This window comes from Ascidiella aspersa, chromosome 2, assembly GCF_963924565.1.
Source record: "Ascidiella aspersa chromosome 2, kaAscAspe10.2, whole genome shotgun sequence".
Classification (NCBI taxonomy): Eukaryota; Metazoa; Chordata; class Ascidiacea; order Phlebobranchia; family Ascidiidae; genus Ascidiella; species Ascidiella aspersa.
This window is the reverse complement of record NC_139448.1, coordinates 11861627-11885082: the sequence shown is the minus strand read 5'-3', so window position 1 is coordinate 11885082 and position 23456 is coordinate 11861627. Positions and strand designations below refer to the sequence as shown.

The window sequence follows — 23456 nt, the reverse complement described above, 5'->3', positions numbered from 1 at the left end:
CAATTAAAACCGTCTTTGAAACCACGAGCGCCCAAATGCGCTTTCTGTCACCGTAAATCGCACCCCAGCTGGAAATCTTTTTCAGCTCATCCGACCATGCCGCCCACTCCTCCAGTTAAAGGGTGTGGAGTTTGTTTGCGCAACAAAACTCTGCCACTGGGCGCCACTTGTCAGACGAGGTAATCTTGCGTCAAACCTGCAATGTCGGACAGAAGTGTTAGATGTATTCAAAGATAGGGATTTTCTTCAATGAAAGACTTAAACAAAAAGAGACTTGATAATGAATTTGAAAGCCAAAAAGATCGCGTAGATCGACATCACCTTGATTAAGACGTTTTAATACGAACTTGTATCATCTTCAGTTAATGCGAAATCTTTTTCTTAAAAGGAGACTTTATGAACAAAAAAAAGCTTTTAAAAATCAGAATTGCGCCTTGGGGACATCACGAGGAGTTCAAGCAACCAATAATTTGTGAGGAGTTAAACCAACCCACAATTTATGAGAAAACCAACAATTTATGAGGAATTTGACCAACCAACAATTTTCGAGGAGTTTACTCACCGAAAAGGCCCATGTCTTCTTCGGTTATACTTTCGTCGGAGGACCAGTCCCCCATGGAGGAAATATCGTCGTCGAAGGAGGAAGGATTGCCGATCGTGGAGTAGGATGACGACGAGCCTCCGTCACCATCTACGTCATTGTCGTCGTCATCGGCCCCGTCAGCGCTGCTGCTTCCGTCATCATCGCTTCCGTCGTCGTCTTCGTCGCCGTCGTCAACCATTTCGTCATCATCCTCGTCGTCGTCATGGTCGTCGCCTAGCAACACGATGACACATGTTGTTAAACTATTTAAGCGAATCCGTGAGGAAGCTTCCTAGGAGTCCGTGCACCATATTTTAATGAATCGGATTGAAATTGTATTAGTACATTTGATCATTATGGTTACGGAGTCGGTTAAAAATAACCCGAGTCCGACTCCGATCAAATGTGCGATTTCGTCCGGTCCCGAGTCTGGCTACAACTCTACAGCCTGTATTCCGTCTATTTACGTAACTAAAATCAGGTGGATATTCAGCAATCCACTTATAGGGATGTCTTATGATTTATCCACTTACGATACATGGTGGGAAAATATTCCACCATTTGCTATTACCTTTTTTAGAATTTACAGTTTTCCGCCTTATCAGTTTCGAAATTTGGTGATGCGCATACGCGCGTCGGAATCGGGTAGTGTACGTGGTCTTACCCAAGTCCCAAGTCTGGAGTCCGACTCTAGCAAAACAAACCGACTTTGACAGTTCGTCTACAGTGAGTCGGTTTGAGGTAATAACTGTACGGCTATTTTTATAATTTACCTTGTTTTAAATTTGTTTCGATTTTTTTTTTGATTTTTTTCCCGATTGAAGTAAAAATTGTCCGCGAGTTTTTAGGTTAATCTTGTTTTTAATAATTGACGGGGTTTCAATTATTTTGAGCGAAAATCTGACCTATTTCGTACGAAGGTTGGGAATTTTCGACCTGGTGTTTTGAAAGATATAATCGAAACTATCGCGCATTGACACGCTCAGAATATAGATCACGAATGCGTTTCTTAGAAAAAAGGAAAAAATCACGATAGGTTAGTCACCGATGCTTAAAATGTCTGATAAAAGTTAGACGTATGTAGGGTAGTTTTGATTCTGGCCAACGCCCGAGTTAAACAACTGAACAGTTTTAAAGCGGTCAAGCGAAATGGCGAACGTTTTTTTGCTACGTTATAGTAGCAACCACGTCTATGAAGTTTGCTGAGGCGTCGGTATTTTGCATTATCGTTTCTTTGTTCTGTGTCGTTTGCGTGTGAAATAAAATGTGAGAAAAAGCAGTAACATCAAGTTTTCACCAAACGGGTACATAACAAGTTGATCGGACAAACGTGAATGAGTGGAAGAGTTTTTTTTATTATTACCTTCTAAATCTATGATGCTTATCTATAAGCTAAAATCCTAAGGTGTTTAAAGATACGCAAAACTAGATAGCAGATTGCGTGTAATATCTGTCTTGTAGAGCAGGTGTTACCAAATTTCCGCAATGATTCTAAATTACTATTACTATTAAGTATTAATTCATTAACGAATTTTTTTGTCGGATGCATAACTAAGCCAAGTGTTGTTACAATTTTAACGTAAAGCTTGCTATATATTTAAAAAAATGTTTTGCTAATGTTTCATGTTTTATAATAATCAAGTCAAATAAGGTCAGTACAAAATTGTATATCCGGCCAGCGATGGCCAGTCCATACAGTTATCCGTCCCTTTTCAAAAAAAGGTTAAAAGGTTAGTGTTAGTGTTGTAGAGTTAGCGGCTGTCGGATCTCACCTCTGACGCGTCCGACTTCGTAAAGACGACAAACGCTCATCGCTGGGAGGTCGGTGTAGTGGTCGGACGTCTGGCGCTGCGAAAATAAAGTAAACACGGAGTTATTCCGTGGTGCAGAAGCGTAGCTTTGAAGGCCTCGGCGTGGCTGACATGCTTTCAAGCCTAGCAAACACAGGGACTGTACGACGCACAAGGGTTACAAGTGGGCGACAAATTTCAAAACAGTAAAGCTGAAAATATTTCGGTGGTCGATATTTTCCGATGTGTAATAGACTGTTCGGCGTAAAAAAAAACTGCGAACAAGCCTATGTGTTGTAGCACCAAAAGTACGAACAGCGGCCTTGTTGCCCAAGAAAAAGTTAGCAATCAATGACTAATAATCTCGTGGAGTTAACTTCGCAATAATATTCTGCCACAACGAGAGAGTTGCTTTGTAAAAGTAGAAAACCTTATACCAAAATCGTAAGGATACTAGGTTAGGTGTCATTAGAATATAATGCTGGGAATTTCCAGACGTACCAGACAATTCAATTGTCTTACGGTTTTGCCAGGATATGACGGTCACATTGTTTGTCAAATATCGGGGGTTTAGAACTGGTGACCTTCATAAACAGGAAAAACTTTGAATGGTTTTAAACTAATTGGCGCAGTAAAACGCTATAGGTTTTATAGCAGTATCCTTATGATAAAACAAATATCCTTATGAATGATACGTGCTATTAAATTTTCATTAACACTAATTCGTCCTTGTGTCCTAAATTAATAAAAAAAATGGTTTGCATGACTAAACATACGCACTACAGTCCCGCGAATAGCTCTCATGAATCCCCAATTTGCTCCTCAGTAAAGTTAGTACCAGCTTTTATCCAGCCTTATTTTGTTTGCTTTAATGCATTAATTGCCTATTTTTTTCAATTTCAGTTCTAAAGTTACACAAGGCTAGTGTTGGGAAAATATCGCTCAACCTGTTATCATTGATGGTTGGTTTACATAATTCATTTCTTATTTAATATAGAAGCTTTATAATACCTAATAGTGTGTAATGTGATACAAGCACTATATCATAACTGCATTTATAGAACCGATGCTTTTGCAAAGTTTACTTACAATACGTTTAATGGCGACATGGTATTTGATTATTGGGTATATTAAACTTTAACTGATATGCTATTGCTTAAAATATAATTATTTGTAGCTGGAGACTGTAAAGAGCCGTTTCCACTACAGCTGCGCTGAGCTAGGCGCGAAATTGCGATTTTACTATGGCTGCGTTGAGCCTATTATTTACAAAAGTCACATGACTAATCAGCTGTTTAATGCTAGCTCCAGTTTGATGGCAGCACGAGGAGCCTTTTCATTGATTTTGTAGGTTTCAGTAAAAGGTAGGTGGCAGCAACAGTAAAAACAAATATAAAAACGGGTTAAAGTGCCAATGAGCTGAACCAGAATCGTCGACTTATACAAAAAAAACATTTACTCGTTAAACTTAACATACCTCGACAACAGCGATATGGAAGTCCTTGTTGTCGACTGCAAAGTCGTTGATCTGATGCTTAGTGTCGGTCACACTTAATGGACAGTATCGCTGACCGTCGATCGCCTGAAATGTCTTGCTAACGTTGGCCAGTTCGTCTGCGTCAACGTCATCCAAGTCCAGGTGACTCATCGTCTGAGCTAAAAGTGCCATTTTGTTAAAGTTTGAGGTTATAGTTTAATTAAAAAACATAGTTATGAATTTGTTTTTTTTCCTTGAAGAAAAAGGGCTGTTTTGACACATTGTTGTCAATGTAAGTGTACAATTCGTTAGAATTTTTTTTAACATACCAGTTTTGATATTTTTTTGGGGCAGATTTGATCAATTAAGATGATTTTAATATTAACATTTAATCGACTTTAAACTGAAATTCATTATTCTTTCGATTTAGCATATTTCATTGAAGCCTGGTCATTGGTCATTGCATGTTATTTTTTAAGGAGATAACTGACATTCAACAAAACGAAATTCAGAGGTAAGGATAATGAAAACGGTTTGTTAGCTTAGGAGTTCTACGCGTAACTTAAAAAACTTAGTTCTAAAAAAGTAACGCAAATCGGCACAAAAACGAATCCCCCGAAAATCCTACTTTGGAAGCAACTGCGCAATCGTATTTATCCTGAATGGTCTCTCACCTGCGTAGAGGATCGTCCCGTCGCTGTTAAATCGTATCGTGCAGTCGTCGAGAGACGGTACGGTGTGAAGAAGGTGGTAGTTGCGCAAGTCCCACTGCGGTGCGCCGGATTAAGGGTTAAGGAGAAGACGTTTGAACTTAGTCAAAAAAGAATAAGTAAAAACAAAGCAGTCGTATCGTGTATAATGCGCGGATTATAAATAGGCAAACTCCAAGACGTCTAGCAGGACCAACTTTTTTAAGATAAACTCACAAAACTTCGGATCGTCTTGTACTTAACATATATGTGTTTATTAGCAGAGATATAATCAAAGTCAGAAACATCAAACATAGGTTTTTATATTAAGCCTGAAATTCAGTTTTAAACCGCCTGAAATAAGTTTGACTAGAAAAAAATACATAGTGTCACGTTCTTTTGAAATTCGTTTGCTGAATTACCAACAGACGCGATCAACATACAATGGGTTCTTTGAATGGCTTTTTAGTTTGAAAACAAGGCAACCGTAATTTAAAAAACGCACAAAATCAGTCGAAGTAAAGGATACGACTTCGGTGTTGATGATGACCTCGAGTCCCTGAGGGTGGAACAGGCCGGACACGTTGTTGCTGAACTTGTCGAATTTGTGAATGGGCTTGTTACCGCTAGTGCGAACGTCCCACAGAAGCCCATCCGAAAGCACCAGCTCGTCGTCGTACGAGAAGGTCGCCCTTCGTGTTTGGAAAACGTTGGTTTAAGGAAGGTTGCCAGAGGATAAACACTTGCTCTGTAGGTCAAGTTCTTGTCGGCCCGATTAACGATTCTCGCAATGAATTTTGAACACTTATGGCACTCTTAAGCTGTTCGTTTTTATCGTAGAAATTGATCCATATAGTTTAGGTATTATTTTTTTACTTTTTATTTGGTGATGCATAATGCGTTGTTATTGTTTCTTTTAGAAAAAGCTTAAAGTGTAAATATTTCTTTTCTGTAAAATAATTTTCTTAGTTTAAAATCTGTTTGACTTTGCAAAATAACTATAATAACAGTGGCGTAATATCAATTTTTAATTCATTCGACAAAGGTTCGACAAAATTTTTGTCACACAATAACACTTTAATTAACGCCATAACCGTTTGTAAAATTTTTAATGTCAAAGAGGGCACTCCAAACCAACATATGTACGATTTGCTTGGCCTTAAATGACAAAACACCAAAAAACCAAAGCTGTACTGTCCGGTCAAACAGAACTACTGGACCACCCACCTGTTGTGCTGGTAGTGGTTGGCCATGTCTTTTCGCTCCAGCGTTTGCGTCTTCTGCCCCGTGCTGGCATCAAAGATCTAAGAAAAAGTTTTGTTGAAAGAATCTGGTTTCGCGTTAATTCAGTGTTGCTGAACTACTATGGCAGGGTTTTGAGTTTTATTTGTTAGTGTCAATAAGATTGTAAAAGTTATACTAGTATTTTAAACGTGTATAACACAAACGCGAAAGGGTTTTTGAAAACGACGAACCCCTAGGCAAGTGATTCTCAACATTTTTATGGCTTTCGGCACCCCTCATAAATCATAAATAGATTTTCGGAACTCCGACTGGAATTTTCGTCGAGTATTTTACTGAAATGTCACTTTAAATGGAACTGAAATCAACCTAAAACATGTAGGAAAATGTCATCTGATATAATGGTCTCATTGTACACAAAAAGTTGTATCAAGGTGCTGACCAATTGGGCAAAGTTCAGATTCTTAAGTTCTCAAACACGGCACCCTTAGGCATTAGAAACAGCTCACAAGGGCGCCGCGGCACCCCGGTGAAAACCACTGCCCTGAGCAATGAGTCACAAACTTACAACATATGCAGTAATAACTAGAACTATACTATAATTAAATACTCGTCTCACCATGGCGGATGACTTTTTCGTGCCAACCACTCTGTCCTGATGTCGCTTGGAAAACTCTGCGTAGGTTGCCCCAGTGTAAGTGAAGCTGCAGCAAAACATAAAAAAATTATTAACAAGAAAGGGTTCAATTGTTGATTCGTGTTAGAGTAAATTAAGTTTTCTACACAGCAACAATTAAACAATAAAATAAAGTGTCGATCATACAGTATTTTTTCGCATTCAAACGTGAATGTTTGGAATAACAATTGCTTCCAGATACAAAGCAACGGTACTTTAGAGGACTTGATGGCGGCACTCCGGCACACATGCTATTAAGCAGTGGTTCTCAAACTTTTTTAGCTTGCAGCAGACTAAAAAAAACTTAAATATTTCGAAGGACACTTTTTTAACAGTACCCTTATCACACGACAAAATTTATGTTAATGTCTCAATATTATTGATTTGCAATGGATAGTGCGTATTTAGGTCGGAAATGCTTGTGTGTACGACTATCGGTAACACAAATAACTTATTTTCCAAAATTAGAAAAAGTTTCACGGCACACTTGAAAATCTCTCGAGACACACAGTTTGGGGAATCCCTGCTGTTACCGACCCACGTCCAAAGTCCGTAAACTACCAAAAACGCCAGAAATTAAAAACTATATAACACCACCGACCTGTTCTCGAGTCCCTCCAGACAGAAGAGGGAGCAGGAACTCCTCCAGACCCCGTCGGCCACCAGGAGCGCTTTGCGGGCGTCCCGGCGCGGTTCCACGCGTATGATGGTGGCGTTGGCGCATCCCACGATCATTCGATGCTCCTCGTTATCGAGTCTGCGCACGCACAGGTCGCCCTGGTAGTTGCCCATGATGATCTCGCGGTCGTCCGGCTGAGGGTTGAAGCACGGTTAACTTATGGCAAACTGAATATGTTAAATATGAAGATATCTCCTCGCGCTTAAACCATAATGACGATAATGACCGACACCATCAGTCTCTTAATCCAAATGAATTCAAAGTGCACGACTATAAGTGTTACACGAAAACCTCCTGGTTTTTAAGTTGTTTTATGACGTCAGCTCTAGAAATCTAATGTCAACCCTGCCACCCTACAAAAAGGATCGTCGTCAACTGCTTTATTTCGTTATCCGTTTAAATTATATCTATTTAGACGAAAAATTTAAATTGTTTTATGGCGTCAGCTCTTAAACATTTAATGTTAACCAAGCCACCCTACAAAAAGGGCCGTTAACTGCTTTTTCGTGTTTGCAGCAAGACCTTGTATCCGTTTTAATTATATCTATTCACCCCAAAAGCGTAAATTATACTTGGGCAATTGGACATTTCTGTAATCCAATACACATGTATGTAATAGAGATCTACCGACATTACTTTTTTTGATAAGACCTATAAATTTTCGGGTTTTCTGACTCCGTTACCGTACCGGAAATTTTTTTTTAAAAACCTGATATATAGTTTTAACGTTAAATAAATGAAAAAGCTCTGTTACATTCAGTTTATTTAACTATTTAATCATCAACTGTTTTGCATATTAACTTTGTATGATTCTGGACACCGTAAACCAAACACTATTATGTTAAATTGATCGACTAAATGAAAATGAAAACCAATGACAAATTAACAAATTTGCAAGCTAAAATGTAGCAAATTTGTTCGCTTTTAAGTAACCGTCATAAAATATTTTCATGGTAAAAATATCGGCCAATATGTAGCGATAGCGATATAACGGTAAAAGTGAAATATCGGCCGATTTTTTGGCCCGGCTTCGAAGAAAAATAGCTGTATGGTGCAAAATGATTGCTTATTAGGGTGAAGCGCAGGGTGCAAGCATATATGTGTAAATCGGTATCAGACTGCGTCACTGCGTTCAAACTTTGGGGATTAAACTTGCCTAAATGTCAATTGAAAGGATGCCAGTAGAACACTGCAGTATTATGTTGTTTTTAATGAAAGTGTTTTTCATCTTCTCAAACCAAGACGTGAAAAAGTGCTTTTAAAACTATTTGGCGAAAAAATGACAAGTTGCATGATGTAATCCCGTGTAATTTGCGATACGTGTAAAAGTAATAGGATTGTTTGAGGCCTACCATAAATGCACAGCACGTGTAAGGAACTTGTTCTTCGTCGTGAAATCGAAAGGCAACACTCGGACAAAACCTGTATAAAAAAAAGTATAAGTTACCACAGCGGGAATTAATTAGGTGTTACTGTCGTTCAGGTTTTAAACAACTAGTTTAACTTGTGTGAAACTTCGCGCTCTGAGGTTTCATGTTTACCCTCAAACGCCAGACAGTTACGAAATATTCTACAGTAGTGAATCAGAAAAACAAAAACCCTTAAAACACCTAACCTAACAGGGTTTTTACTAGTCATTCTACGTCCGAATCACCAATTTTTTTCCCCTTGAAGGCTAGGATAACTTCGAGAAACCGGCAATCGTAAGCCCGATATACTGTAAAGTTTAGAGATCTCGGGCCGGATATAAAAATTGTAATAACCTATTTGACCTAACTTATAAGACGAAGAAAAGACAAAAAAAATCATTATTCATACTGAGATTTAGTAAACTGTAGTTTAGTTAAAAGTTTACGTCATTGCAATAACATTGTGAGACGAAAACAGCGCCAGCACAAGCCTGATTTTGTTTAAAAATGCTTTCGCAGATTTTGTTTAAAAATGCTTTGTACTGTGGCGACTGACCTGCTGTAAATGAACTGTCGATCGCACGCCGCACCACCCACCCCGCCGAACCGAGGCGCCACCTGGCGGCGCATGCAGCGGGAGGCGAGGTTGAGGGGCGCCTCCACGCGGAACCTTGGCTCGGGGCAGTAGTGCTTCCTGAAAGTTAAAAGTTGAGAACTGGACTTAAAAGCAATATAAACGTATAAACGGAATTCTGGAAATAGCAAATAAAAGCAATACTTGATTCCACAATACTGTTATTAGTAAGGAAAATGTTTATCGGACGCAAAACTAAGACAAACTTTGATCAAAAACGACAATTTAATGAAGTTCACCATAGATTTTGAAAATTGTTTTTTTAATGTTTCCTATGTTTTATATTAATTTCGTGAAAAACAGGTCAAAACATATTTAAAAGACAAAAGTGGTAGACACTCAGTTATGCAACAAGAACTTGACTTTAAGGTATATGTCAATTGCCAGTTTCCTGTTTAGGTTCCTGCTACTAGGAAACGCATATAATTTAATAAAACATATACATCTGGGTTTAGGTGTGACATTTCGAAAAAGCGGACTTTAATGTGGTAAGAACGGTTAATTCCACAGGTTCGGTTGTGAAATTACATCGAAAAGACTATATTAATGCCAAAATATGACATGCATGTGTTTACAATTTAAAAAAGTTAAATCAATAATTTCAGTTGGAAAACGAAATGTAGACAGAAGATGGATACAGCTGACAATTAAAAGTAAGACGAACTTTAAACGTTAAATATGCCGTTAATGCGTCAAAACACATAAAAGAGTTCCTTTAAAAAAAAACAAATTCTTCATAGTGTAGACGAGACAAAAAAAGAAAAAATACAGTGGGCGTGAAAAGGCTCGTGATCCGTAAAAAAATGTAAACCCAGATCCTCGAAATTTCACATCCAATGAAGGTATTTTGGACCCGTCAAAGAAAACGAAAAAACAAACATAGAATTTCACCTGAAAAGGGAGAACTCGGGCACGGTGACGACCGGGTGTTTGCACTGCGAGTGTTGGTTCTTGAGGTAATCGGCCACTATGGTGCTTAAGGTGGGCTGGGGCGAAGTGGACCGTCGTTCGGTCTCCTGCAGCATGTCCAGCATGCCTGGCTGGACCACGGTGACCCGACCGGCGCCGGATAGTCGGCACCGCTGGACGGCGCCCGGGCTCCGCTCGCCCGAGTTGGGCGTGTCGGCCACGCCCCCACCGTTGCTGCCGCCACGTATTCGGATTTTGAACTTCTGCGCGAAATTTTGGAATTTGGTTTAATGTGCTGAAGGCGAATAACTGACTGTTTGTGAGACACACTTATTACTCATGCAAACCCAAGGCAAATTGTAACCAACAATATGTTCAATAGGACTTTTCTCAATTTGCCACAAATTCATTACGCCAGAAATCACTCTATACAAAATAGCAATGGTTTCCCTTAAATGTTATAGATAAGAAACTCTTAACTGAGAAGATATCAGATTTCACGCGTTTCTACTAAAGGTTAAAACCAGTAATTCCCAACTTTTATGACTTATGGCACCCAAAGACCCCCCCTAACTAAGAGGCTTTCTAATAGAGCAAAAATTAAATTACAAAAGATTCAAGTATCACAGGAGCCTTGAGCATTTTAAACCACTATTCGGCACATAAAAAAATACTATTTTTGTAATTAGAGCTTACAGTCTGAGTGACATAATACAATGACACTCACATTTATAACATGCATATGCACGGATCTGTAATGTAGCCTGATGAAGTCGAGTAGATCGACATCATCTTGATATTAAGATGTTTCGATACGAGCCTGTATCATCTTCAGTTAAAGTGACTGAGAAGGAATTCAAGCATCACTTATAAAAGGTGGGACACAATTGTTATCAGTCTGAGTTTCTATAGTTGGAACAATATTTAGCACCTTAAAGTGTTGAAGCCCTTTAAAAAAAAGGATGTCCCCTGTCCAGTAGTTTTACCTTTTGCGTTGGAGTGTGGAGTAGGTGCGTGCTGGACGGGGTGGTGGGAATTCCCCCTGTGGACGCGTGGCTGCCACGACTGAAGCAGATCTTCTTGCTCGAAGGAGGAGTGGTGAGGAATGGAAAGGAAGAAGAGGCGTCTCCTGCTCCACCCGACAACCCCTGCTGTGAGACACGAAATGATCAGGTTATATTTGAGCAATTGTGACAGCTTTAAGGTTGCACGAAAAACCTTCTACTAATTGAAAAATTTGCTATCAGAAGTGTGACACCGCCAAGTAAAGTACGCCGATTCTTCACAAATATTTCTATAGCTCAACATTCGCCTAGTTAAAAAAAAGCCAGGTATCTAGAATTTCGTTTGTATTAGATTACAAATCAAAACATGGCGTACAAAACGGGCATTTTACGGAAAAATTTCAATTAAAAATTTCACAAAATAGGCAGTTTGTCAAAAAGGGGTCATTTCGATTAAAATGCTATTAAAACAAGTCATCACAATTTATGGCGAACACGGCGAGTATTTTAATGTATGCTACTTTCTACTTTCTTCAAAAAAATTCAATTTTTAAAGTTATAGACTAAGATTTTATTAGGCCCCCATGACCCCCTAAAATTTTTCCACGTACCTCCAAGAGATCCACAGACCCCAGTTTGAGTTCTAAATCTAGAAAATTCAAATTCCTAAAACAGGAAAGTTCCTTACTTATCGATGCGAATGCTTTACAACCTAAAGGTAAATAAACATCAAAATATTTTACTGACGTTTCGTGGGAGACCCTTGGGGGTGTGGAAGGCCCCCACGGAGGTGGTGGTGGGGACGTGGAGGGAGGCTTCGCGGGCCAAGGACGCCGCAGTGCCGTGCAATCCGGACCAGTCCAGGTGGTCGTGGATCATCTGGAGCAACTCGCGATTGTCGAAACGGATCACGGTTTGCGAGACGATGTGAGCCTTTAAGCAAAGTAGTTCTTGTTATTGTATTGAGATTGCCTGTGTAAAAAAAGTTCAAGCGTTTGAATAACTAATACATACCTTTACTTAAATCATTACCACAATTAATTAATTGAAGTGTAGAATAAAAACAGGGTTGGCAGTGTTGGCACCTAATTTTATGAAAAACATTCAAATCCTTTTCAGAGAAAATTTGCAGGTTTTAAAGACCTAAAATTGAATCGATCAACGTTTTTTAATATAATTGAAAAACAGAACAGTGTAAGTGTCATGGTTAACACATTTAAACATATACCTTTTAATTTATTTTTTAAGGAATTTTCAACACGCAAGTTAAGCTGACCATAAAATAAATTCAAATATTTTCAGAAAAACATTATTACGTGAATCAGTTCAAAGACGATTAAAGAAAATATTTTGTGGCACCCCTGTTAAAGCCATTCTATGTCCAAGTAAAGTAAGTTTATAACAGAAAATGTTTTGACAATTAAGCAAAAAAAAAAGTAAAACGCATAACAAAGCCATACTACAAACAAGCAGAACACTATTGTAATTACCTTCAGCATACTTTGCAAGTCCATATGAGCAGATCTTGGCTTACCGGAGACACGTGCTGCATGTAATAAGAAAAATTAATACTTTGGTAGTTTCGCTATGTTTTACCACAGCTTACACGTTTTTACTCCTAACATCAGTTTAGCAGACGTTTACGTTTGGTTAATTTCAAAAGACCGTAAGGTAACTTGGCTAAAACAAGTTTAACTCCCAAATTAGCGGGTAAAAAAAAAACAAAAAAAAATGCACGAGATAAAAGAAATCGGTACTGTTAAATAGACCGCCATATTTTTTGGAAAACCTGCGTACCTGTAAGCTCCTCCATGTACTTGCAGAATCTGGCGTGGTGCTTGCGCAAGTCTTGCATTATCGGAGTGCGCGTAAGCAGCTGGATCTGGCCGTTGTTAAAGGTGGGAAGTTTCGAAATGATCTGCTTCACCGACTCGCATCGCGACAAACCGCACAGCGCCTGCAAAACAATTAAGATGCTGTCATTTGAACATAACTTGCTAAAATGGCGAATATTTATTCAGGATTTTGGGAACTTTTTGGCTACATATATATATTGGAAGGTAATTTCAAGCAACCATTAACTGATGATGATACAAGTGCGTATCGAAACTTCTTTATCAAGATGATGTCGATATACTCGACTTATTAGGCCTTTCATTTTTAGGCTACATAAAAGACTCATGCATATTGCATAGTGTACCTTAACATGGTTCTAAATACTTTTAATCGAAGGCTAATGTATTAGGTAGCCATATAGGCAGCATACAACAAACTGAACGTTTGATTTACCTTACATGCCAGCATTCTTATCACATCTGCGTGGATTGAGGGTTGTGTCACCATTAAGAGCTGAAGAAGAATCTGAAAAAAACAAATACCACTAACATTTAAAATGTAATAAAAGGGGTTGTGAGTCAAAAGTGTTAAATAGCATTGTGTTCCATCAATTTAAAAATATCTTCATCACATTTCCTTAAAATTTTAGAAATATAAAAAATTAAAGGAAATATAATTAAAGGATTTTAATACAGCTGATCTGAGTAAAGTATTAAGTTACTTTGATTCCGTTATTAGTTTTGACCGATTCCCAAAGATGCCTTCTATTTTCGTCGACTGATTTTGCCACCATCTTGGTTTGTGGAGTTCCATTTACCACTTTGCCCATGGCGCCATCAAACTAAGTGATAAAAAAACAAAACGTTAACGTTTACAACAGAGTGCACCGACTAAATACGTTTACCTGATGGATGACAAATGGTTACGCTTTTGACAACTTAAATTCAGGAGCATTGATTTTAGAGTATTTAAAAAAAAGCTATGGGCTATTACCGCGGGCGCGAAACACGCTTTAGGAAAATAGGAAACTAGTTTTTAAACAGTGCTGATCAAATATTTCGATTCGCGTAAACTAAGTGAAGTTACGTGTTGTGAAAACACATTTGGTGGCAAGAACAAGGCAAAGAAAAAGTGTGAAAATCTTAAGAAATACGTCGATGACACAATTAACAATATTTTAATTTAGTGTGGTCAGATATCCAAAAGTTGAATTTGTGCACACGGGTTCTTCTCCTATAGTGTCCGCAACATGATACAACATGAATAAACCTCACCTTATATTCGGGGCCGCACACGCAGTTGATGAGAACGGTGAGAGCCGACTTCTGAGCTTCAGGCTCAGTTCCGAGGTAAGCGTCGCCCTCAGCAACGCCCAGTATAATGCTGCAAAAATACGCGTAAATTTGCATCCCTTTTTGAAAAGAAGCGCTGTCAGCTAAAATGACACACAAGAACAAAGATATATTACAACGCATTTTTTTTAAACAGAATAACTAAGCCGGGGGTCACACCAAGCTTTTTTATAAAGGGCCGATTAACATTATGGATTGTCAATCGCGAGCCGGTTAACTGTAAATATTAGATCGTGGGCCGGCTAAAAAAATGTAATGACTTTATCAGACTTAATGATTACAAAAACCAAAAAAATCAAGCTAAAGGAAACTAAAAAACGAGCTATGAAATTGTTTTTAGTTTAACGTTTCATCTAAGTTTAGGTTAGCATTTGACAAACATTCCTGTTTATCAACATACTTAATCAAATTTGTTTTGGGAAGTATGCTGCGAGCAGGATGAATTAAACTGGCAGGCCGTAGTTTGGCGCCCCCTGAACTAAGCTATACTTTGTTTAAATTCTGCAACTTTACTCCTTGAAACGTTTCCAGACAAATCGTGACATAAAACAACAACAGTTGTATTTAATTAAATACACAACTGTCGCCAGTAACAATGATTGCCACACAAGCTGGACAATCGAAAAACGCTCCGAAAGGCGCCAACTTAACTACAAAAAGGCAAAGCCTAACACTTCTAGAATGGACATTTAAAATGTTTTCACCTGATTCCTGTCTCTTCTGTGACCGATGGAGGGAGTGAAGCTTTCTCGCAAAGTTGCTTCTGAGCCTTTGGGACCAGTGTAGCTACGGCCAAGCTGTCTAATGCAGATTTGACCGTGTCCGTCCGACCGCTGTGCTGGCCAGTCCAGTCGCAGGCAAGGGCGATCACCTGCCACGAAAAAACGACAGTTCCAAACAGGGGCGTATCCAGAAATCCAAAAAGGAGGGTCGCGAATTTTCAACGTAGGGAATTCCCCAATTTTCAACTTCGGGATTTCCCCGTTTTTCCGTCTGACGTTAATGACGTCATAAAATAGTGACGGATATGACGTCATAAAATAGTGACAGATACGACGTCATAAAATAGCGATTGCAATAAGGTCATAAAAAATAAAAAAAATCATCAGAAAAAGACAATAAACGTCCAACAAAAGCGAACCTTTAGACGCAAAGCGAACACGTGCGTCGACCAAACTCCTGCCAGGCGCCAGGCCAACCCGAGCGAATAACGAAAGGCGAAAGCGAAAAAATATCCCGCGTTTACGGTCGACCAAACAAGAAACGAAAAACGGCGTTTTGCGCTCGATCTTGGTTTTGCATTTTTGCATAAGACGCGTGACCAATTACATTAAAAAAAACACGCAGCTTCGGACGGTGAGTTAAACCATAAGAACGATCAAAAAACGATAATGTCACTTACGGTCCAAAGCGATAAAAAGTTAGAGTAAAAATGTATTACTAATTAAATAGTTCAATCTTTTTGTGTTAAATAAAGTTGCAAGAGATGCAGAAAGACATTTAGCGGGGGAAGTAACAAGGGTACAGACCTGCAGCATGAGTTTGACACCGTCCAGTTTCATGAAGTTCTCAATCTCGGGCCAACTGCCAAGCAGATTGGCCGCAAAGGCGGGGTTCGGCTGATTCAGCGATAGCAGGAAGTCAAGGTTGTCGAGCACTCGCTCGTCACCGCTCTCGATCACCTGCACGTTGTGACGTAACAATGGGGAAATTAAAAAAAAACAGTTACCAGCTTACGGTCAACAGTTCTCCAGTTTTTAAGCAATTAAAATCAAAACTGTTCACTTCACAGTCATAACGGTTGGTATTTTTAAGGCTGTAAGAAAATATCCAGCCCCTGGAACTACAGATTTTGTGAAAAAAAGGTACACAATGAAATCTAGTTCGTATGCTTATGTAAAAACTGGATTAGAAGGAAAGTAATTTATCAGCATTTTCTTGATTATTTAGTATAAATTTTAATCGAGTAGAATTATCGCGTTCCAAAATAAAAAGGACATTTTATAAGATAAAGACTCCCAGTAAACTTAACCACGTGGCATTTTACTATTTTTCAGGAAACTATTACAACCGAAGAAAAATTACCTTGGATGAGTTTTCAGGTGCCTCATTAGTTCCCACTTTTCTTCGCAATATCGCCTTTACTTTGTCAACCTTCAGTGTCAAATGTGTTTCGAGATATCTGTGAAAAATTCAGGTTAACAGGTTTGTTCATCACCAACAGGCCGCATTTTAAGCAGTAGTGACACAGCGTACAGGGTCGTAAAAATATCTAAAATCTAGCACTATAAAAACTCTTGAAAAAACGTACACAAAGGCAATAAAAGGTATAGTAGCGCTTGTCGTATTATGTATGATCAGCACGTTTTGTTTGCGTTAATGGAACGGGAAGCAGTACTAGGATCACGGATTTAAGTTCAACATATAGGCCGTCAAAAATAACAACGTGTCGCACTTGTACGAGTATTTATACCCAAGTTTGCGGGTTTACAGAAATCACAACGATTTTAGGGTTAAAACGATGCAGCTCATCGTACCCTTAAGTCACCAATAATAGCCCAAACAAGCAAGCGGTTCGGAATAGAAAAGGTTCAATTAGCTAAAGCTGAAACAATGTGCCAACCCTCAACACCCACTTCTTGATGGTAACACAGGTGTTGCGTGCTGCAAGCCTGCATGTGTACAGCGTGTCGTCATCCAGAGTAACTTGTTCCACGTCGGTTCGCATAATGCTTAGAGTGCTGATTGTGTTGAGCAGATAGCGCAGGCCGTCCTGTACAAAACGTAACTCTGTTGATGTGTGAGGTCGTGATGGGACTATGAATGCGTTCACACTTTTGCTCTGCAATAGATCACTTTACTGCCACTTTAATAACCCTTTCATTCTGATTTTGTTTTACTTTGGCCATCTTTTATTTTAAAATTGTCAAGTGTATTTTAGGTAGCTAAATATCCCGCCTATTTTCCATCTTTTATAACTTTTACATTGTTACATCTGAAGAAACGGCAATTAACTATCCACAATGTTTAGGAACATAACGTCAGGACTCCGGAGCTAAAAAGTTTTAGTATCACAGTTGCAAAAAGCAACCGAGCGTTTCCCGTGTATGAAAATGTTTTTAAATATGATTTGCGAAATACAATAACTTCTTTTTTTATTGATTTTTTTGATTTCTACTAGGTTATATCTCGGATCGTTTAAAAGGTATCTTATATTGAAGAAAAGGCCATTGACTAACTAACGAGATAAAGGAACGACATATAAGGACTTAAAACATACGCAAACGAAAACTTTGGTGGACCCTTAAATTGCAAGATTCTAATGATGTAAAAGTTTGCAATAGTTACTCGTGTTTTAACAAGATTTTAAATTCGTTCTAAATTTTTTTTTTCGAAATAATTTTATGCATTCCATACCCGGTTGTCGAAATGACGCAGCAGCTGTGGAAACTCGAGAGTGATGGAGAAGAACAAAGTGGCGTGGCATCGTCCTGACTCATGCGAACACTCCAGCAACCAGGTGGCGTACTTCACCAGCTCGTGCAAAATCTGAGATAAAAAACATATTTTTTTTTTGTTTTTTTTTTATCTAAAGTTTATCATACATATTTAACTAAATTCGACTAAATTCAGAAAAAAAAGAAAACATGTTTTAATGGTCGCTTTTAACCGTTGTTTTGGCTGCTTTGTGTATTGCTTTTTTCTGCACAAGCTATTTTTTAGATCCCAAAACTTAATACAACTAATTAAATTACCTAGAAAACAGGGCACGGAGGGAAAGAAAGTGTTACATTTTTCATAAATTGATCCTTAAACCATAGCCACTGCAACAACATTCAAACAAATGAGGACTTGATGAGATCCCATAATACTTGAAAACAAGCCCTATTTAACACTGCACTTCAACTAATTATATATATTTTTTCCTATAGTTCTGTCAATTTATCTTGTACTTTACAGAAATTCATACTTTGTTAGGAAGTTGACAAACTCTTTCCATGGCATCTCTGTTATAAGCGAGGTAGTAAAGACACAACGACACTCCTGTTGCACCCCTCGATGGTCGCCTTACCGACAATAGACGCTGGATTCCGTGGTTTTCAATAAAACCAGTCGCCACCTGCAGCAGTTAAAAATTCAGGTCAGATAAATAACATTGAAAAAATTAAAATGAAATTGACTTAATTAATAATCAGGTACAGTAGCTCCACTTTAGTATTTTACAACTTAAATTAGGTGAAAGACCTGTTGATTCTACTGATACAAATAGTGCCTTGTCACTATTAATTAAATGCAAGCCTAATTATGTTTGAGTACCAAGATTTTTACTGCAATAATAAGATTAAACTTCAGAATTCAAGTGCACATATAACATTAATTAAATCATATTACAACATTTAACAGTAAAAGCACCTTATTGTGGCAAAGAAGAGAAGCAAAAAAGCGCAAGGCAGAAAATGTCAGTTGGCCTTCATTGGTGCTGCTTTTGCTCAGGTAATGCTTTATTAATTCCAACACATTGTACTCCAGAAAGATAGACAACAAGTCCTGATATTCACCTAGTAAATAATGTATGTTAAGTCTTTAAACAACGAGGCGTTAGGCGTTGAAAAAATAAAGAAGAGTAAGCTTGATTTTTTGCATAATAAAAACATATTCATACCTTTTACCAGTGGAAAAAATGTTTACAATTTATAATTATTTATTACAAATTTCCTGTTTTAAAGTAGGATTAATGCAGAATAAGTGTTGTTATTTTGTAGTTGTTGTTTTTTCCACAGGTATACCATTTAGTAAAAAAAAAAACACATACCAAGAGGCCTTAAAAAATCAAGTATTGTTCTTTCTTGGATGTCTGCTGTTAGGGGAGGAGCCATGTTGAAACTGCATCCGATTACAACTGGCTTCATGTCCACCCTAAAAACCATCAGTACAGCCTCAGCATGAACCTCCTAATGTGCTTCATTTAATTAAATAAAACCGACTGTTGTAATCAGGGTTTTTTTTAAGGTTTGGTTTGGGTGACCACTAAGTAGTTTTAAGAGACGCAAGTGTTTCATTTAAATACTAAAAAGTTGCAAGTCCAAAATTTGGGAAACCGCTGGAGAAATTTGGGGGACCGTTTCGGTCCCCCAAAACACCTTAAAAAAACACTGGTTGTAATAACAGAAAACATGTAAAACGAATGTCAATAACGAACTACTAATTGTGGTAATGTATAAACTATAAAGGTAATAGTAACACCACCTACCAGCTACTGTTGCTAACATCATTGTCGTACAGCTCAGATGCAAGTGGCATGTTTTCTGATGTAAAAGGAGAGACGTGTTCCTCTTGTGCTGCACCTGATGCGGGCACAGAATTTGACTCTAGGCCATATTCCAGTTTTAACTTGTCCAGGCGCCGAATTTTTGTTCTCTTGCTGAACTCTAAAGAGTTTTTTCTTTTCTTTTTGCTGGCCGATTTGCTGGTAGCAGCTTCCGCTGTTTTATCTGATGTTGTTTTAGTGGTTTCTTTGGTATGTGAAAGCTGGGATGTTGTGGCTTCTGTGCTATTATTTTCATCATCTGTTTTTAGCGGGTATTTTCCTGGATGAATCAGGTTCCACAACCTTTGAAGCAAGATGGGAACCTGGGAAAAAGATAATGTGATTCACTTCAAAAAATGGTATATATACTAATTGTGTATAGTACAGCAATAATACAATCATGGATGCCAAGCGTTTACAGTTATATCATAAAGACCGTTTTTCAATAAATAGAGACCATTTGGACCATTCTCTAAATTGCCATTACAATTTGTTTTCACATTTATCAAGCAATAAAAGTAAACACCAAAACTTAAATATATTGTACTACACACATGAACTTCTATTTTTGGCAAACATTTAGTGACGTTAAATTTAGCAAAAGATTTGAGATGAAAAACAAAAGTCTGCGTCTATACATACAATACAATGTTTATTGCAAAACATTCATATAAAGCATTTGGCTTTCAAGATATCAGGAGCCACATTTAGATAGACTCCAACTTATATATAAAAAACAACACTTTTTAAGATAACCGATTTATTTTATTAAAGAATAATATTTTTGACATGAATGGCCAGAAGCCTAAACTAACCAGCAGTGCATGTTCTGAGTGATGGTCAGAAATGATTTCTTGGTGTTCGACAGCGAAGGCAAGAATACCAGTTGCATAAGTGCAAAGCGGCTCTTCAGCTGTTTTTGCCCACTGGTACACTGCAGGAAGAACATCAGGCTAAAAAATCACAGTTTAGATTAGCATAAGCAAAATGGTTGGAAAATGTTTGCGTTGCTACCCAAAATAAGTTAGGTATGACCATATAAATTAAGAATTATTCATTTGAAAGTTGTTGTCATTTTCTTGTCCGAACCTTGTCCAACAGTTTCTTTTTTGGTGGTCGAAGTAGTAATATCAAAACTGTTTTAAACACAACAAGCCAACAACTAATATTAAATAAGTTATTGTGGGGCAGTAAATATCCTAAAATATACACTAAACGTTAGCTTCCAAAAAATGGGTTTCAGACTTTGAATACAATCTCCATGTGTCAACTCAGTGTATGGGTTAATTAACCATATGCTCTTAAACCAAAAAATGTTACTTAAATCCGGTATGAAACAGAGGAACTTACATTGTCTGTAAAAACACCTAAACCATCTAATCCTGGCAACGCTGCAAGCAAACATCTGGCAGCAGCTTCACACACTGGACCAGGCGGAGCAGATGATCGACTGGGTTTGATGTATGTGCTTACAAGGGCTTCCATAAATGCATCTTGTTTTGTGAGAAATTTCAGAATTGGTCCATATGAACTCGATGGATAAGAGTATGCTGAAAAAGTATATATTTTTGAGATCAAACTTCATGATGTGTCACCTAGCATAGGGAACAGTCTGTCAATTTTTAGTATTATAATATTGGCAGCAGGTATTAATTAAAATATGTTATAACAGATAAACAATATTGGAAACTTCAGATATTGCTTGAAAGGTATATCCGCTTCACATTGTAGGACTGTATAAAGTTACTGCTAAAACCGGTTGCTCTGTAATAATAACGCTAGTTCTAAAATGTGTGCTGCTGTAAATGAATAGCTACTAAAAACTGTAACTATGCTTTAGTTTACTTTAAATGATCTATGGTTTGCTGCCTCAAGTTTGTACAGCTAAATGCATACTATGACGATTTTCCATAAAATATAAACCTTCTAACCTGGCACATCCACAAGGCATGTAACAAAATTTTTTAGGGTTGTTAAGCTCACATAAGTGGCAAGCACATATTTTTTTACTGGATAGAATTAAGGTCAAACCATATCAAACATTGTAATACATATTTGCTGCCAATTTTATAGGGTTGTTAAGCTCACATAAGTGGCAAGCACATATTTTTGAGGATATAAAAAATATGTTGCAATTACATTAACAAAATGCTATATCAATACCAAGCATTTTTTAACTAGTAATTGCAAACAACAGTTCCACAGTAATAAGTTTGAGAAGTAGTTATATATACCTGGATGGCGATCATCAAATGGATCTGGATCCTGTTTATGAAATTCTTCGGCAGCTTTTTCCAACTTTTCTGACCAACTGTAGAATAATTACAAACAACATTTGTAAATGTTTAAAATTGGTAAAAACATATGTAGCTGTAACCACATTTTGTATTTTTATTACATTCTAACTGTTGTAAAAATATGTCATTTCAACTGGTTAACCTGCATGGTGGCACAGTATTATAAAACTACAAACAAAAACGGAAAATTTGAATGTTTAACACCAATACTAAGCCTAAAAATGTAACCTGTTTAAATATGGTACAGGATCATAGTTATCTTCTTCATGTTTTTTTGTCCATTCTTCCATAAAACTGGTAAGTTCATTTCGTTGCTCTTGGTTCGACATGTCGCAAGACAATGCACAAACATATACAAGCGCATTAATCAACTTTCTAGAAAAAAGGAAATCATTAGGCGCTGGTCTAGAATCCTAACGCATTTATTCTAACACTAGCAAAACAAGTTGTCAAAGTTCAAAAGGGCAAGAAGGGCATAAATATGTTATAATAAATAAAATAATAATAGGCCTACTCTAACCACCCAAACCCAAATAACAACCGGACGAAAATGTGGTAGGATCCTAGACCAGCGCCCAATAATGTTGTGGTTGGGATTGGATGAGTAAACCTCTATAGTTTTATCACATTTTCATGTTTTATTGCTAACATTATTTGGGCGTAATCATTGGTGTTCCGCATAGGCGTAGCCAGGGGGGGCCTGAGGGGCCATGGCCCCCCCCCCCCCCAAAATTTATAAATATTTTACTCTTAATAATTTGTTTTGTAGCATTTATGAGCAGTACCACATCAGTCGATCACAGGCATGCCACACCGTCAATTGTCGTGCATTGTTACGTCACAAACGATGTAGTTAATATAACATTTACTATACATTAATGTACTTTTACTACTTTCAGACAGTTTTTGCTCATTGACTGTTTTTTTAGTATTGCGTTAACACTCAGTCAGTTGCTGCTCGAAACGGTTTGCTAGCATTGTTACTTGTGTTCGTTACGGCAGTTGATACAATGCTAAGAGCTAAATAAAACATTCCAACTTTTTGGCCCCCCACAAAAATTTTCGGCTGGCTACGCCACTGGTGTTCCGTTGGTTTTCAACTTCAACAACATATTTGGTTATTGTAAAAAAGTGGTAAGATTTTAGCCCGGCGCCAAAATGTTAAAATACGCATGAACTATCAAAAAAGTAAAAAATATTTAAAATGCACGTGTTTTGAAATTCCGATAGCGTACAAAAAATAAAATCTTTAACATGTAGTATACGTTGCAATAGTATAAAGAGTGACGTTGAATAGGTAGTAAACAATATACAATTGGCACTCACGCCAAGGTCTCAAGATGGAGTGGATATTGTGGTATAGAATTACTTTTACACTTTTGTTGAATGCACTTTGTTGGAACCCACGTGAGTATTTTATTAAAGTACAGTATCATATATATTTAAATTAAAAGAATTCTGTAAAGGTAGTTCTTATAACAATCTGATTTGTTAATTCCTGCTGATTAGATTGATTTTTAAAAAGTAAAAACTATATCCTTTACTGGATAGAATTAAGGTCAAACCATATC

At 37.6% G+C, this 23456-nt stretch overlaps 1 protein-coding gene across 1 annotated transcript; it reads right to left on the bottom strand.

Moving 5' to 3' along the window:
• Positions 1-8: 8 nt before the first annotated feature.
• Positions 9-22214, bottom strand: LOC146163681 (DDB1- and CUL4-associated factor 1-like). Its single transcript, XM_083381885.1, has 32 exons — positions 22114-22214; positions 21823-21899; positions 20939-21138; positions 20404-20541; positions 19532-19911; positions 19094-19197; positions 18694-18839; positions 18251-18400; positions 17698-17829; positions 16917-17053; positions 16366-16462; positions 15810-15962; positions 14985-15151; positions 14203-14311; positions 13650-13769; positions 13382-13453; positions 12890-13049; positions 12583-12638; positions 11840-12025; positions 11075-11236; positions 10071-10351; positions 9102-9239; positions 8489-8558; positions 7059-7270; positions 6401-6485; positions 5767-5843; positions 5069-5231; positions 4525-4618; positions 3851-4029; positions 2356-2431; positions 563-817; positions 9-196 (listed from the first exon to the last, which is right to left on the bottom strand). The coding sequence occupies exons 1-32, from the start codon at positions 22212-22214 to the stop codon at positions 171-173; spliced, it is 4503 nt and encodes a 1500-aa protein (XP_083238011.1). The 3' UTR covers positions 9-170.
• Between the last annotated feature and the right edge of the window lie 1242 nt (positions 22215-23456).

Coding starts and splice junctions, on each gene's coding strand:
- LOC146163681 (XM_083381885.1), bottom strand. CDS start 22,214: ATGTCGAACCAAGAGCAACGAAATGAACTTACCAGTTTTATGGAAGAA. Junction 18,840..19,093: donor TGATTTTTTAAGGCCTCTTG/GTATGTGTTTTT, acceptor ATTATTTACTAG/GTGAATATCAGGACTTGTTG. Junction 8,559..9,101: donor CGACAGTTCATTTACAGCAG/GTCAGTCGCCAC, acceptor TTTTTTATACAG/GTTTTGTCCGAGTGTTGCCT.